At 38.6% G+C, this 16763-nt stretch overlaps 1 protein-coding gene across 3 annotated transcripts in view; it reads right to left on the reverse strand.

Moving 5' to 3' along the window:
* ubash3bb (ubiquitin associated and SH3 domain containing Bb) overlaps positions 1 to 16683 on the reverse strand; it is a 44090-nt gene extending 27407 nt beyond the window's left edge. For 2 of the 3 annotated variants that reach the window (XM_039785575.1, XM_039785572.1), the window contains exon 1: positions 16401 to 16683. In XM_039785575.1, coding sequence (XP_039641509.1) covers positions 16401 to 16528 — 128 coding nt within the window. In that variant the 5' untranslated portion in view covers positions 16529 to 16683. Of the gene's footprint in view, positions 1 to 15783; positions 15992 to 16400 lie in introns of those variants that run through there. The other variant, XM_039785583.1, reaches the window with a different exon arrangement.
* Positions 16684 to 16763: the final 80 nt, after the last annotated feature.

Below are 16763 nucleotides of genomic sequence, written 5' to 3' on the forward strand. Positions count from 1 at the left end.
ACTGTCCAGTTTTTCACAAGAAAAACATAAGATTAGCGTAAAGATTTTCTGTAGCACATTTTTTGTGTTTCTTGTTTGGAGCATAAAGTGAGTTGACCTGTGTTTACTATACCACAGCCATGCTTTCAGCCCAGCATGCTGCTTAAAATACCAGCAGAGAAGAGAGGCCTGACAGCGGTCTGCAGTGTGTTCGATAGTGTGGTGGATGGGTGGTTTTTCAAGGTTGCTCCTAAGCTGCTTTAGTGGCTCTGGTTCTATTGGCAGAAGTTTGTGTTTGATCTCAGGGACTTTGTTTCTCTACTGAGCCAGCATTGTGATGTGTGTGGAGGACAGGGACACAAACTTCCGTCACAATAATAGAACTGATAATCTTTTTCCTGTTACTGTGCATTGTTCCAGGGAGTCTCCAGCCAGGCAAAAGCACACACACATGTGCACTACAGTTCGGCTCAAACTGGTTACTTTAGATCAGCACAAATCCTCATAAAGATATTTCTGGATTTAAACTGCTGTTGGCTTATATTTTGTGCCAACTTGCAACTATTTTGAACATATGCAGAGTTTTTCTCTTTTTTGCTTCCTTGACAACATTTAAAGGCTGGGAAATTTGTAACACCATTAGGCACTATGAACTCATTAAATCATGCATACATTTAAATGACTGTGCATTGCTGCATGGATGATTGAGTTTAGCTTTCAGGGATGTACATGTTTCACCCTTTACATGGTGGTTTACTTAAATATATAATCATATCATACAATATACACAAGACCCAATGTCATAGTTTAACTTCTGATAGAAATTTAGCTGCATTAATGATCAAATAATTATCAATCAAGATTTAAAACTGAATGTATTCACCCTGTAAAGGAACGTTGTAAAGATTAAGGGCTAAATATAGATAGTCTCGCATTGCCAGACCTATCTCCACAGCGCTGTGAAGTAAGGCCTGGCTACACCCAAGATACATCCTAGGATAGGAGAAAAAAAAACACTTTGCAATTCATTAAACCAATCACAATTGTGATCGGCACTAAGCTCCGGACGCAGTAACGGAGCCTCTGGAAAATAGTCTCGGGAAGGAACTTGTTTTGGTGGAACATTTTCATTCTGCAAAAGAAATTGCACCATAAAATGTTAAATTAAGTTAACTGTTCACACAATACAGCAACGTGAGCTATATAAATTAGCTGGATACATAATTATACATAATTTGCTCTTACCAGTGTATCGCCATCATGTATCAGAAATTGCATTTACTGTACATGTTGGACTTACATGTGGCATTTTGTAGTTTGGCTTATTTGAAGCTACTATATGTCTTCTATGTGATTCTTGCTGTTCCCAGTGTGTACCTTCATGGTTGAATGCAGTTATCGGGAGTCGCTTTGGATAAAAGCGTCAGCTAAATGAAATGTAAAAGGTAGTATTTAATGCAGAGATCTTGCATTGTAAAACATTATATGGCACCAGTAACCTTTTCTTGATCGAGAAAGCTTGAACAGAGTAACTGTAAGCTCTGGCTCTGCAGTGAAATGACTCTAGCTTCTGGGCCAACTCTGCCTCCAGGAAATGTTTGTAGGGCTAAAACTCTAATCTGCTCAGTAATAAGAGGAGATTCACTCTGTTTGTTATTCATGGAGAAAATGAACTCTGGGTTTAGAGCCTTTTGTTGGGGTCTTCAGGGAAACAATAAGCATCTTTCTCCACAACTCATTTCTCTGTTGTTGTCCTCCAAACTCATTAATCCTAATTGGTTCGTGCTGGAGAGAGACTACAGACGCTCCAGCCACCCAAACCCACAAAGAGTGTTCAGTGTTCAGACAACTCATTCACTAACTGGTTCCGCAGTCACGCACGCATGCATACACACAGACACACACACACTCTAATGGAAAGCAGGTAAATTTCATTCATATTCCGCTGTTCTCTCACTGGCCCTCATCACTGCTTTAAAAAAAATCTACATCACGAGATATAATCTACATCAGGATTACAATAAAGTCAGTGACAATTAATCCAAAAAACTAAATCCAACATAATCTGCATGGCTTCTATTTAGGCTATTTTTGGCCACTTGGGGGCAGAAGAAAAAGGAAAACTGTCGAGACTGAAGAGTATTGTTCTGACTAATAAACCTGTTAAATGCTCGCCCTTGATGACACATTAATATTGCGCTTACATACTTTTTTTTCAGTACGGCCTATCTTGTGTTAATGGAAAATGTATTTGTCTGAAAACAAACAAACAAAACAAAATTCTGTTTTTTTTTGCAGAGTATAATTATCTGCCATCTAAATTGTTCCCCTGTTTAATAATTTACATCTCACAACCATTATCATCTTTTTGACATAACATCTCACAGTAGAGCATAAAAGAGTGCTCTTATCAACTGGAGCGCTAAACACAATCGTTGTCATCCCACGCAACATATGGAAGCACATGCACATACTTTAATAAGCTAAATGTGCTCACTGAAAGACATTAAGGTCACCGCAGAATACAACAATATATACAAGGCTGAATGTGGAATTCAACCTTTTTAAAACCATGTTAGGTTGGAATCATAAAAATGGAGATTCAAATGAACTTTGTTTTCCATCTCATCTAAAATTTCAATATGTAGTGGCAATATAGCACCTCTTATTTTTTATATTTAGAAACATTATCTTAACATCTGCCACATTTATACTCTTTCTTAAATAAGCAAATGGTTCTCAATCTTCCATAGTTTTTCTACAGTTGTTTTTTTTGTTGAGTCTGAATCCTAATATAAATTGATTTTGTGAAAATAGCATGTGTTGTGTAACTTTTTTGGTTGTCTTGTCTGTGTTGTTGTGTTTTACATATTTTTATACTGATATTGACCTGTGTCTGAAATAAAGTTGAATTGAAATCATCATCATGTACACTACAGTATAATAACATAATAAAAAAGGCTTCACATTTTCATTGAAGATATGATGATATATATATATATATATATATATATATATATATATATATATATATATATATATATATATTGTATTGCATATTATATTCACAAATATCACCATAAAGATGGTCAGTTTTATATTGTATGTATATATATATATATATATATACATATACTGTAAAGAAACACCTTGTTCAGCCTGCTGCCCTCCAATCACATTAATGGCTTTAAATTTTAAGTGTAACGTCCCTCAAGCCTTATTTTTTCCACTTAAATCAGAACCCAGAATTTACGCCATGTACGCCAGGTTAACAATTAAAACAATATTATTAAATACATATCCATGCAAACGTGTTTCATTAGGATCAGTCCATGCCACTACTTCTGTGTAACTGAAGAAGGAACTTACTGGAGGTAAAGCTAGTTCTATTTTTAAAGATTTCTTGTTGCTTTTCTCTTAAGCCCAAAGTATTGATTTCTGAAGGACATGAGTAGAATTTAAAATGATCAATACCTTGTGTCTGTCCACTTTTTTTCTGGCAATGATGCACTTTCTCAGTATTACTGTCTAATGGTTTTACTCTCTCTACAAATACATTTCTTTGGCCTTATCTAGAATGCATGAGAAGCTCTTCATGGAGGGCTGAGCATCTTTTTTCTGTTAAGAAACAGCACTCAGCTTTGCGTGTAGCTATAGTTTAGATATGATGTAACGTCAGAGTCGAAGTGCAGTCATGTAGGAGCTGTGCTTTATCTCCACATCAGCTTGGTCATCCTGAGTCTCAGGAAACAGATTCTTGTTGTGTGTTTTGATGCTTGCTCTGCTGCATTTAGATATGTAAGTCTACAGAGTATAGTGGGTGTAGGAAGAATAAACACAGATACATTAAATTGAAAAAATGCATTGCAGCGGTCTGACATTCATAAATATTGAGGAGTACAACCAGCTTTTATAGTGTCAGATTCTAGTTTGTATGAAACGCTCCTTAACACCAGCAATATCCACATCCAATCAGGCCTGTAATTATATGTCTCATCCAATCTATTTTCCTCGCCAATCATTTCAATACAGTCATTCAGCAGGATTACTGGAGCACAGTGGGAGGGAGAACGGAGCAGGAAGCTGGTCCAAGATGGAGGAGCCTCCTGTCGTGTCTCAGTGAAGTGAATGTGAGGGCAGACGGCAGGAGCTGGAGGATGCTGGCTGCTGGAGCCACTCCAGTCGCTGTATTGGCAAAGGTACTACAGGCACAGATGGCTCACTCATCACAGAACACACAAGCACGCACGCGCGCACACACACACACACACACGCACACACAAAAGCCTCTGACAGGAGATGACACATGAGCACACGCACATGCAAACAGCAGCAAACAAGTACCAAGTACATTAGTGCACTGCCTGAAATATGTGTATGAACAGACACACACACACACACACACACACACTCACTCCACATCAAATTGGGCGTGAGATTAAATGCCACATCAAATCTACTTTAGTTCGTGATCCTTTCAACCCCGTAGTGCCCTCCTTTAAACACCAAAATAAAAACAGCAACTGTGTTCACAGATTAGTTGTGTGTGCATGTGTGTGTGTTAAAAAAAAGAGTGAAAGAGGCTCTCTGACAGCAACAGAAGAATCATGGGACAAGGACACGTTCTTCTTTTCCACTGTATGGTGAACCAGACTTAGCAGTGTTGTAAAAGAAAGCACAAAACAGTCTGATTTCACTCTTATTTTGCACTCTCAATCCAGATGCTGTCTGCGCTGGCAGCTGTATGCTTTATGAATTTGAGCTTGCACAGTAAGACTTACAAAACTGAGAAAGAGAAAATATTTTTTTTAAATGTGCTGGAGAGCACAGGGGGTTGGTTTATGAGCAAAGGCAACAAGACAGGGTCTGAATAATGATGGTTTGAAGGGCAGGCTGATATTAAAATTTTTTGGAGAGAACTGGATTGCTGCTGCAGAGAGCTGCTCTTTTATACTGCTATGTTCAGGCTAAAAATGAATGAATGGATGTCAGGGTGGAGAAAACTGTTAAAATCATGTCTTCCTATGTTCAATACAATTTTACAAGAAATAGTTCATAAACGGCATCATATCCATCATAGTACACCCGGATCTCATTGACTTTCTGATGACCCCTTTCAAAAACAAAATGTATTTATAGACATATTTGAAGCGTTAATCTGCATAACCCTGTTATGTTTCAAGACTGAGTCAAGATCAGATCCAAACATGCTCAAGACAAATTAAGATTGAGAGCCTTCTTCTTCAAACTGCTGTCTCACTGATGTTAGCGAATCAACTGTGATATAACTTCAATTACTGAGCTCAGGAGTTTAGTAAATTTTAAATGTGACAGGGGCATATAAATCTGCCTAATTGTGGTGATATTTGCTAAAAATATAACAGCAACAGGCGAGACAAGTCCACATCAGAACACCCACAAAACGACACAAGTCAGAGTCAATAAAGTATAAGAAATGTGTACCCTGCTGAAGTTCACTTCAGTTAGGGAAAAAGGAATCCATGGAAGGACCACATTCCCAGCAGCCTTTGCGTACTTATCTTTGCTTAAACTTAAATTGCTTCTTTAAGTTTGTCTCTAGTTCACTCTTGTAAGAAATAGTTGTACAAATAAATGTAAATACTATGGGATTTAAATGAGGACTACAAAACTGGACAGTAGCGACTAAAAGCAATGGGGCCAAAACTTCATGTAAAGTGTGATAAGTTTCATCTTTGGTTTCTTAGTCTTATTTAGCTGTAGTAAAATGAGAAAAAGAATGCCTAAAGTGAAGACACAGTGACCTATATCAGACAAATCATCAATGAGTCATTTACAAAAATGAGGTTTTATTTCATGCTTGGTGTGAGACATAGTGAGATTCTGCTATTACTGAGCACAGTAGACGGTATTGTCTTAAGAGATTTGAAATGTAAGAATCTTAGTGATACTGTTGTCATTAATCAGCTGGAGGGGAACTAACTGCTTCATGAATAAAAAGCCTTAATCCTAGAGTAAAGCACTGTCAGAGGGTTCTGCATTGAGATTTGGGGAAATCCCAGTATTTTTGACTTGACACAAAAAAAAATTAATAGAAGAAATGTTCCTTAACTATACTGTACAGAAATTCAACCTCTTGTCGCCGCTGAAATACTCAATAGCCTTGGTGGTGTTGGGATTAAAATTAGGTAGAAAAAAAATAGAATTCACTCAATTCAACTTATCTTATAATAGGATGAAGATATGAAAAAGTGGAGCTGTGTATGATTTCTCTAATTTCAATAAAGACAAAATAGTTCTTCTATCTGACCAGTTGTGACGTACCATCAAGTAGGTTACATCTAAGAGAACAGGATATGTAGTGTGAGAAGATGTAAGCATACCACAATGTGTCTGCACATTTAGAGAGAACCTTTTTTCTAACAGTTATAATAAGAGACTGAGCAGATTATTTTTTTCATGGTGGCAGCAGTGTCCTAAACAGCCACAGCTTTACATGACTAACTCACCAGGTGCGGGACATTATCTCGCACCTGAAACGGTTAAACTGTTGAGGTAAGTTGAAGTAGTATTGTTTCCGTCCTGTTATTGTCTTGGCTAAAAGTGTATAAATAAATAAGGACCATGTTGCCATTTGTCTTCGATATTTTTTGGGATGCAACAATCATTTCTTAGATCAAGACCAGCAGCTGTAGCAGTTGGCTATGGTACGAATGCTACCTTACTGCAAGAATCTTTGTCATTTTGGACCAGCTCCAGCAGTTCTTCATTAACATTTGTATCACTGTTTAGTGTGATGTGCAAACTCCCCATTAAAAAGATTGATCTATTTTACAATTTACCCCATTTACGTCCAATTTGGAACACCTAATTCCCTATGTACTGCAGTCTTTGGCCTGACCTTCTTCTCATCTGCCATTGACAAGTCTCACTCTGGCAGTGTAACAAAACTAACCATTAGAAGTACAAGCAGCAAACCCCCACTGGCTTCCCACACACAAACTCTACCTATGGCTATCGAGAATTGAGTCTTTGCAGTGGTGGACAGTAAATGTACACCATGCACCCCTCACTTCCTTTTTATACATTTTTCCTGACAATAAACAGTCATATAAGGTTGACTTCTTCAACAGAAAAGTCCTGATGTAGCTGCACTGGAAATTAAAATTTAATTATATTCCAAGGACTCCCAAACTCTGAGCAATCCATCTGCAGAACAAACTCATCTGGGTGTGTTTGAGACAGACAATGTTTAATTACCTATTTTTAATAACTCAAAAAACTGTTTAACATTGTTATTAACTTGATGATGATGATGATGATAGTGATAATAATAATAATAATAATTATGAACTATAAAATCTAATGACTGATGTGTGCCTGAAAATATTTTGTATTTTATTGTGGTGTGGTTTGGGTTTATGAATTGCATTGCTGAGATGCAACGGAGTCATAAATAACTTTTATTTGGTCATAAAAAAAATAAGTTACAAGTTTCATACAATAAATGATAAGCTTGTTTAATGACAAACACTTCATTTATATCATTTAAAAAACATCACATGCCTGACAGAGGTTGTTTTTTTTATTTTGTTTTTATTAATTCTGTGCTCTGGTAACTTTGAATGGTCATTTGTTGCTTATAATGCTTTGGCAATATTGTTACTGATAAACAAAACACGTCATTAATGTACGTTAGAGTTAAAGAGAAGGAAACAGTGTACTGATGGTGGAGTGTTGTAGATGGGGGATTTGCAGAGGGAGGCAAAGGACAGCTGTCAATCCCAGCAGCCTCCAGGCCTACATGAAACCTGCTGCTGGCTCAGCAACTGCAGGCAGACAGCTGTCCTGGGAGCTGCTTACGGAGGTTAGACAGATACATGGGGCTGATGGCGGCCATTTATTAAAAAAGCGGATAGCAGCCAGAAGGCATAAGCCAACTTGACTATCTTAACCACAGCCAGTTAATATGTATTTTGGCCAATAACTCTGCAAACCCTGCATTGGTAACATTTTCTATTTCTGAGAAATGTGTGTGTGTGTGTGTGTGTGTGTGGTGCGGTATCAGAGTTACTTTTAAGTAAACGGAATGTATCTTAGCTTATCCATAATGAGCATGCAGCATTTTTTTTCTACAAAGATCTAAAAATCTAATAATGCTGGTGATAGCTGTCTAACATTACACATCATAGACGAACTCAGGAAAATCTCTATGTTACGCAAAGAGACGAGCTCATGTAGTAGGAGCAGAAAAATAAATAAGAAGAATTGTGCCGTAATGTTGTAATTTCTTTTTGTTTTATAAAATTGGTATCGTTTTGGAACCGGTATCGCAGTCACGGTACTGGTATCGGAAAAAATTTTGAACGATACCCAGCCCTATTCAAAACTCACCCATTTAAATTATATTAAGGCTTAAAGTTGTGCACAATTAAGGCAGTGCCGCTTTGAGTGACTGCCGTCACAGGAAGCGAGCATTTAGTGTGCGCTTCATTCGGCCCACCTCGGCTCCACCTTTTTGCCAGTTTTTGGATTAGTCAGGAGTTAGACGGCATCAGGCAAAGCCAAGATGGCAACGGCCCAAGTGATTCAGGTGGAAGATTTGTTGTATTGATAAAAGCAAAACAAAAATAGTGCTATGAAAACACACTTTGCAAATGAATCATGATGTACGTGAAGTATGTTCCTTAAATGTCCACTGAAGCTTGCGCTCCACTAAAGAGACGGAAAAAAACTTGACTGAACAGCTTTTCCAATGAAACCCATTAACCCCATTGTTTTTTCCTTCTTTTTTTTTTTAAAATGTATTAAAAGCGAAAATAACTATTTTAATCAGTTTTTATGTGAAGTTCCTCTGACTCCTAACTCTAAAACAAACCACTAATTTGATCAAATGAGAGACACTGTTTTGATGCTAGTTTGTAACTTGGTTAAAACTGGCCTCACCTGCTATTACATTTATAAAAACTTTATTACAAAGAATAATGCTGTTTCAGAAGACATGAATAAGATAACTAAATGCTGTAAATATACAATTAATTATACATTATTTGGGAACAATATACAAACCTTACTGAAAACTAAATAGTTTCTTGAAGTTTGATAATTAGGCCTGCCATGACATATTTATGACAGAGATTGTTGTCTTCGTTAATATCAAGTTATCATAACACAAACATCTCAAACAAAGCTAACTTAGCAGCATGAAAGTAGCATGAAAGTGTCATCATTTATACAATTACACTTAAGTGTGATTTATGCTCCTGCGTTGAATCTACGCCGTTGCTACGTACGTAGGTGGAGATACCGACCTTACGCCGGACCCTATGTCGTAGCCTGACGCGCACCTCTCAAAAAATGTAACTACACGCCGCAGTGAGCCACGTCGCTCGGCCGTGGCTTGGCTGCGTTGCATTTCCCCCGACTCATTTCCTGGTTCTCCTTCTCCATAAACAACATTAAATCAAGGAGAGGGTGAACTTTTCCTGCTACAGATTCCCCACCGTGGTCAAAAAGCACAGGGGAGACACTTTGTTTCTCTCACTATGACTCTAGAGTCACTACTCCAGGGCTCCAGACTGCGACCAAATGGTCGCATTTTGCAACCAAAATTTGAGAGTGTGCGACTACACACTACACACACAAATGCCGGTCCTGCAAGAGATAGACGCACACAACAACGCCCAAGTATAAACTTCAGGCCACCTACGTAGGCTACGGCGAAAGCTCTGCATGGAGCCTCCGCAGAACCATAAATCAAGCTTCAATGACAACAGTCATGGACATTCAAAAAGACTCCTTCATGTTCATGACAGGTGTCATGTTATAATGATGACGGTGTCACGACGGTCTTACGTACACCCCTTCAAATAAAGTGTCACCGCAACCTATTGGTATAAACTGGTATCAACTGGTATCAAGCATCTTCTAATCCATCATTATAACAACGATTATCATTATGTCTTCTACTTATAGAAGACATTTGCTTGTGGGTCATTTGTAATGCAAACTTCCCTACGCTACCTTGAATTTCATACAAGCGCGGTGAGCTATTTAAGTGGAGAGACTTTGGCCCCATAATCTGATAGTGCTGTCTGTTTGCCTGCTTCCGGACAGAGCTTAAAATGAACCATGATATGATCACCGAGCTGCAGTGGAAGTGCACCAGTGAACGACAACAGCTATATCCAGACAGTGATGCACCTCTCCTATTTCAGGAAGGAGACTAATGACATGTGTATGACCTTGTTAGAGGCTCCCTATTGATGCAGACATATAATAATGACACATCAAATGTAATAGGTTAGGCTATATTGTTTTGAGTTTAACAATCATCTTCAAATAGTCCCAAAGAGCTGGGAAGGCAAAATGGAAGCAAACTTTCAGAATAAACTCATATTCATCTGTGTTTAACAGATACTGGGCTAAAAAAAAAGGGAATAACTCAATAATTCATGAGAGTTACCAACTCCACAGCACTTTAGAGTTACCGTAGCTGGGATATACTGTATGCATCTCTCACAGATATAGCAGACTTGAACCCACATACTGTATGTAGACATTTTCCTTTCCTCTTTCAAATCAGCAAATATGCAACCCTTGAGCTGAGCTATACAGAAAATACATTTCCTATGTAGACAACTGTTGTGAAATGAGAAAGAAAACACTAAATCAGCATTGAGAAAGTGTCGTGCAAATATGGCACTGTAAATGCAAATATGTAATCTGTTACTCTGTTTCATACACTGAACATCTGGGTCCCAGAAGATGCATAAGCTGTGCATTATAGTTGTCAGTGTAACAGTATACAATTGTATGACCTGTGTAGCAATTGTGAAAAACCACATTATCTACACAGGAAGTGAGTGGGTGTCCATTTGATGGAACACAAGAACTCAAGTCTTACTCCGTAAACTGACAACAGCTGTGTGTTGACCTAAAGTAAGGCCACATATATACAGTATCACATATGTTATATGTCTGCCTCTAGATCTCTAAGACTTTGTTAAGTGAGTAAATACTTTATTTTTACAGTCGATGGTAAATACTGCATTGGTACATCAATGCAAAACACTGCAATGCGAATTCAGTCTAATTTTAGCAGCTTTAAAGCGCTATAAGGCATACTAAGTGTTTTTAAACTAATTTTATCTATGGGGGTTTAAGAAGAGATTATACAGTTTCAAACACAGAGAACTAACTTTAATTATTAAGGTAAAACTTGGGGTACAGGTTCCATCACACTAAAAAAACAGCTGTGGGTAGAATAAAAGATTAGGTTACTGTGGTGAGGCAATGAAAAGCTTTCACTTCTGCATCTGTCTATTTCTTTTCAATTTACATATAATTCAACCTATTGCCACTGGAGCCCAGAAATACTGACTACAAGACAGGAATAAAAACCTGGAGTTGGAGATCCAATAATTTAGCCATTAAGATGTCAAGTTAATAGAGATTTACATTGAACTTTTGTGACAAATTGGAAATTGGTTCATTCTGAAGCATTTACTCCTTCACTAGAGATCAATGCTATTCAACTGTGGAGCTCTGAAGTAAAAAATGTTACTGAATACATTGCTCAATTCATCATCGTCATTCTGTGGCAACATGCAGAGGTGTTAAGCCAAGCCAAGTTGTTCCCGTAAAAACGAGCATGACTTTGCTTGTTTCATTCAATTGATCATTGTATTAAGAGTAAGCTGACATGCACAAGGCTGTCTTTTACAAAGTCAGAGAGGTGCACCATGTGACTTTCTGGAAGCTTTTTCTCTCCAGAGAGAAGAATAATTTGCACAATCGATTTTGTTTTCAGAGTGATCTAACCTGGAGATAATGCACAGTAGACCTACAGCCATTTCCTGGTTCCAAGATGATGGAAATTCCAGTTGTTAATAATGGCAATTTGAATTTTTTTCATTGTCGGTACTATAACTGACTGGAGACTCTGCTCCTTTGACATAAGATCGTGGATTTGATAAGTTTCTTTTACATCTGGTAGATACATTCATTATTCAGTCTCTGGAATAGTATTCTTTTTTTAAAGAATTTTTTTTCTGGGCTTTTATTGCCTTTGATAGGACAGATTAAGTAGGGAGAGTGGGAGAGAGATGGGGATGACATGCAGCAAAGGGCCGCAGGTCGGAACCGAATCTGCGGCCGCTGAGACAAGGACTGACCCTTAGTACATGGGGCGCACGCTCAACCAGGTGAGCTAACCAGGTGCCCCTGAAATTGTCTTTTCTTGTGAGAAAAGTTCTGTTCTGAGAAAAATTATTATATATATATTTATATTATGCACAATGTTAAATAGAGACACAACAGCAAATGAGAGAGAGAAAGACACAACAAAGATCCCCGGCCTCAACTCGAACAGGAGACGTTGTGGTTCGTGGTTGCCGTCTTAACTCCTAAGCCACGGGTTCACCCCACACATTGTTTCATGTGAATGTATTGGATTTGGGGTTACAAACATGTTGTAATGCTTCTTTTGAGATTCATCATAAGTTGCATTTAATGTTGTAAGTACACCAGAAGTTTATGTAAATAACACTTGCCTGCTGGCTTCTGCTCTCTGCTGTTGTTGTTGCTGCTGTAAGACGAGTGCTTAGGGCCGTCTACAAATTACAACACCGAAAAGAGATGCAACAAAAATATTTATTAATTTAACTTTTTTTTTTAAGTAAGTGCTGTAGTATAACTAGCAGGAGACAAGTAATAACTGAGGTAAGTTTGGAGACATTACCTTATTTAATCATTGAATTAATAAATATTTTTGTTGTAACTCTTTTCGGTGTAGTAATTTGTAGACGGCCCCTAAGGACTTCGTAACTGCAGGTAGCAGCAGCAGCAACAGAGAGCTGAAGAGAGCAGGCAAGTGTTCATAAACTTCTGGTGTACTAAACTTTCCAATCCATCGTTTTATGAGAGCATAACCTATTTGTACTACTTGTAGACGTTTGGTATCATTTGGGCTTTTTTGGGGGGTTTTTTCCTGGGAAAAAAGAGGGGGGGGGGGGCCCGGTTGGGGGGGTGGTGTTGGTGAGAAAGTTAACCTAAAAAAAAAAAAAAAACAAAACCCCCAAAAAAAAGGGGGGGGGGGGGGGGTGTTTTGCCCCCTGGTTCCTGCCCCCCCCCCCGGGGAATTACTCCGAACCATCACTTTAATATGTAGTTTAGGATTTGGCTACATGGGTTGTGTTAGAATTAGGGCTGCACAGTATATCGTTTTTTTATCGTCATCGCGATATCAACTGCCACAATAAACACATCGCGAAAGGCTGCAACATATTGCGAAAGACACTCAGAGATTTTTTGTGCTAGTTGAAAGAAAATATCAGTAGAAAACTGAACTTTATATGTTCAAAGAAAGAATGTTAGAAATTATTTCCTTTCATTTGTTTTAAATTCAACAAGCAACGTGTTGTATTTAGCAGGATACTGAATGCAGCAGAAAGGCAGGACTGAGTACAATTTAATATCTGTTTATTTATCACAGGTAATATCATTATCGCGATATTCAACAACATATTTTCCTCATATCGTGCAGCAGTTAGAATTTGTTCAAACCACTTTAGTTCGAATTTGTTCAAGCTTGCTTTTGTTTTAATGACATGCCTAATATGTATGGCAGTCTCCCTGTTTGAATTACATGTGTATTTGACAAATAAGCCTGATGAAGCATTAGAGAAACATGATGCTTGCTCTTTAAGTAGCAGAAAATGCTAAAATCAAGAAGTTGCATGAGTGTTAACAACTTTGCAGAGATAAAATATAGTTAGATTAATGTCCTCATTTTGATCAGAAAACATCTGATTAAAATAAGTAAAAAAATATATATAAATAAGCAATCTGTCCGATCATTCAATGCCAACTTTTGAAAAAGTTATCAGTTTTTGATACTCGCTTGATACGCAATATTCACAAAGAATTCAGGTTAATAAATACCCAGCCCTAGTTGAATCAATATTTTTCCAACACCCCACGCACTACATTTGTTAGTAAAAACTGCATTTAATATATCTGTCATAATTGTATTTTCAGCAGAACCAGGACATCTGAAGTTGGTCAGGGATATTTAGTGGGTCAACCACTTCAGACAGAAAAAAAGAGGGAGTGAGACAGACAGACAGAGAGAGAGTTAATAAGTGGCTGTGTAAAGGCCAAGCAGTCATGGGCTGATAAAAAAAGAGATTGTGGCTTCCCTGAGGGAGTGTGTTCTAGGCCAACACTGGCCTGCCTGGGGGGCTATCATCATCTGCTGTGTCCATTCAGCAAACCACAGCAGCACACTTTCTCTGACATACACAATCACAAACAAACACTAACACATACACACAAACACTCTTGATGTGTGACATCTATCTGGGTGAAAGATATGGAAATGTATGTCCTGAAAAAAGGAGCTGTGAGATTTCCCCCAGACCTAAAACAAAATGGACAAAAATAGGTTTAGCTACTTTCACTAATTAATATGACACGATACTGATTCGACTATAGCCGGTTAATGGAAGCTTTTCCATCTGCTGTTCTGACCAGCTGGCGTCAGAGAGGTTGTTCCTTGAAAAATCCTCTGGTACACAGGAAGTTTTTACATTTAAGGTTTGTTTATAATAACAAGTAAAGGTTTAAGGTAGTCAATGACAATCATCATATATGGAAAATGATGTCACAGTACTGGCCATAGCATTTGACAAACAAATGATGTCTGAGAGTTGCAGTGCAAAACACACGGACAGAATACATGCTACAGCCAAACCAATAAAATGGACTGATGATATTACAGTAGCTTCCCATACACATATCCATATTGGTGTATATGTGCAGCGATACGTAACGCAAAATTGCTTTACAGAAATGCCAAATATATGTTTATGACATTTAAAAAACAGTGTCGCTATTACACACAGAGAGGACTTACACGTTTATTCTAAAATTGCAATTGTTTTGATCACAGTTCTGTTTCCGCTGTACACTACCTGCCCAGCATCAAATGGCAGACAAAGTTCGCAGCATTTGAGAGCCAGATATTCACCTCAGGAGTTGGTGGACTGGACACAAAAAAAAACTGAGCAAAAAGGAAGAGTGAATATGGAACTTCATCAGGTCGCTATAAACACAAATCTGATTAACTGTTATTGTTGCTCTGTCTCTGCTGGATGTGTAGACAGACAACTACTAAAAACGTTTTAGTTTCCATATCAACTTTATGAAATGAGAATATGTGAATGTTGTGTTGAATGAGTGTGTCAATTATTAAAAATGTTGTCACGTTCGTAATCCAACTCTAAATTAAAAATTAAAAAAACAACGTATAATTAAGAGCCAGGAATCCATTACACGGTGTATAGCCTACTGATTCACTAGGGACAGCTCTGACACCATAGACCTATAGCCCATTTTACCTTTTTTCCTTTGAATTAATAAGCGCGTAAAAACATTAAAAGTGAACATACCACCAAAAAAAATTGCCTAGCATGAAAATGATCAATCCTACAAGTATTTATTAGTAACTGTGTGTAAACTGCTGGTTTCCTGGCTGGTTTCCTGGCTGGTGATATACAGTGTACAGTAGTGTTGTGTTTACAGTGAGAGCCTGTAGCCGACAGGACGGATGTGAACTCACTGATCTGGCCAAGTCAAAGACAGTCCCTCCATTCACTAACAGCAGAGGACACAGGGTAAACACAGGGGGTATTGACAGCCCCCACACACACACACACACACACACAGTCAGTCAGTCAGTCAGTCATGACTTCATGACTCCTGACTCCAGTTTTCTGAATAGTTCACATATGACAGTTCCTCAATAATATGGCTGAAACATACCTTTCCGTAGATTTATTTGACTCAACTGAAAAAAAGAAAATAAAACTTCTAATTAAACACAGGCATTTCCAATAGAGCTTTAACATCTATTCATTTGTGGCTCCAATTCAAACTGAGGGAAAGAGTGAAAAAGGAAAATTACATTGTAGGCTATTTGATGCTAACTTCTTTTGTTAACTTTTAGCCGATATGTTCATAATTCTGTCTCGCTCCACTCAGCTCGTCGCTTTAGCTCTATTAGTTACACCCGACATTATTCTGCTTTTATGTAGCCTATTTAATTCTACTGTATCATATTTTATTCGACTCCCTTCTACTCTTCAGTTGTATATGGCTTGGCTGGAAGGGACCAGCTAGCTGCGCACAGTGGAAATCGATGCAGGGAAACGACGTGTGGAGTGATGCTGCGTTTGACCCGTCCGCTAACGTAGCCTAACTCACACGAACAAAACCGTTAACGTCAGTGCTCTCACACACCGGCCATGTCCCCGTCTGACATGCATGTAATCCTCCAGCCAACACACACACACACACACACACACACACACACACACACACACACACACACACACACACACACACACACACACAGTCTGTGTTTAGGTCAGACTACTTACGCCCTTGGTCTGGGGAAGCCCATGGATAACAGCACGTCCAGGTTGGAGCCACATTTCACTGAACCCGACCGATTCTGCCGGAGCCTCCGAGGGAGGATTTTACTGTAGAGATCCTCCTTGGCAGCCATTGTCCACTGGGTCAGCCAGTCCGCTACAAGCCCGATACAGCTCCACCACCAGACCTCCGGCTAGTCCATGAGCTTCGGCCGGGTCCGCATGAGTGGAGAGGTAACGACAACTACGCGAAGCGGAGCTGAGAGCAGTGCTGTGCGGGCAGAGCCCTAGCTGCTACTCCGCCCACTGGAGGAAACAGCAAATTAGATCTGCTCACTGAATGTGTACAGTGGCAGAATACACAGTATA

Source organism: Perca fluviatilis, chromosome 2 (assembly GCF_010015445.1).
Source record: "Perca fluviatilis chromosome 2, GENO_Pfluv_1.0, whole genome shotgun sequence".
Lineage (NCBI taxonomy): Eukaryota > Metazoa > Chordata > Actinopteri > Perciformes > Percidae > Perca > Perca fluviatilis.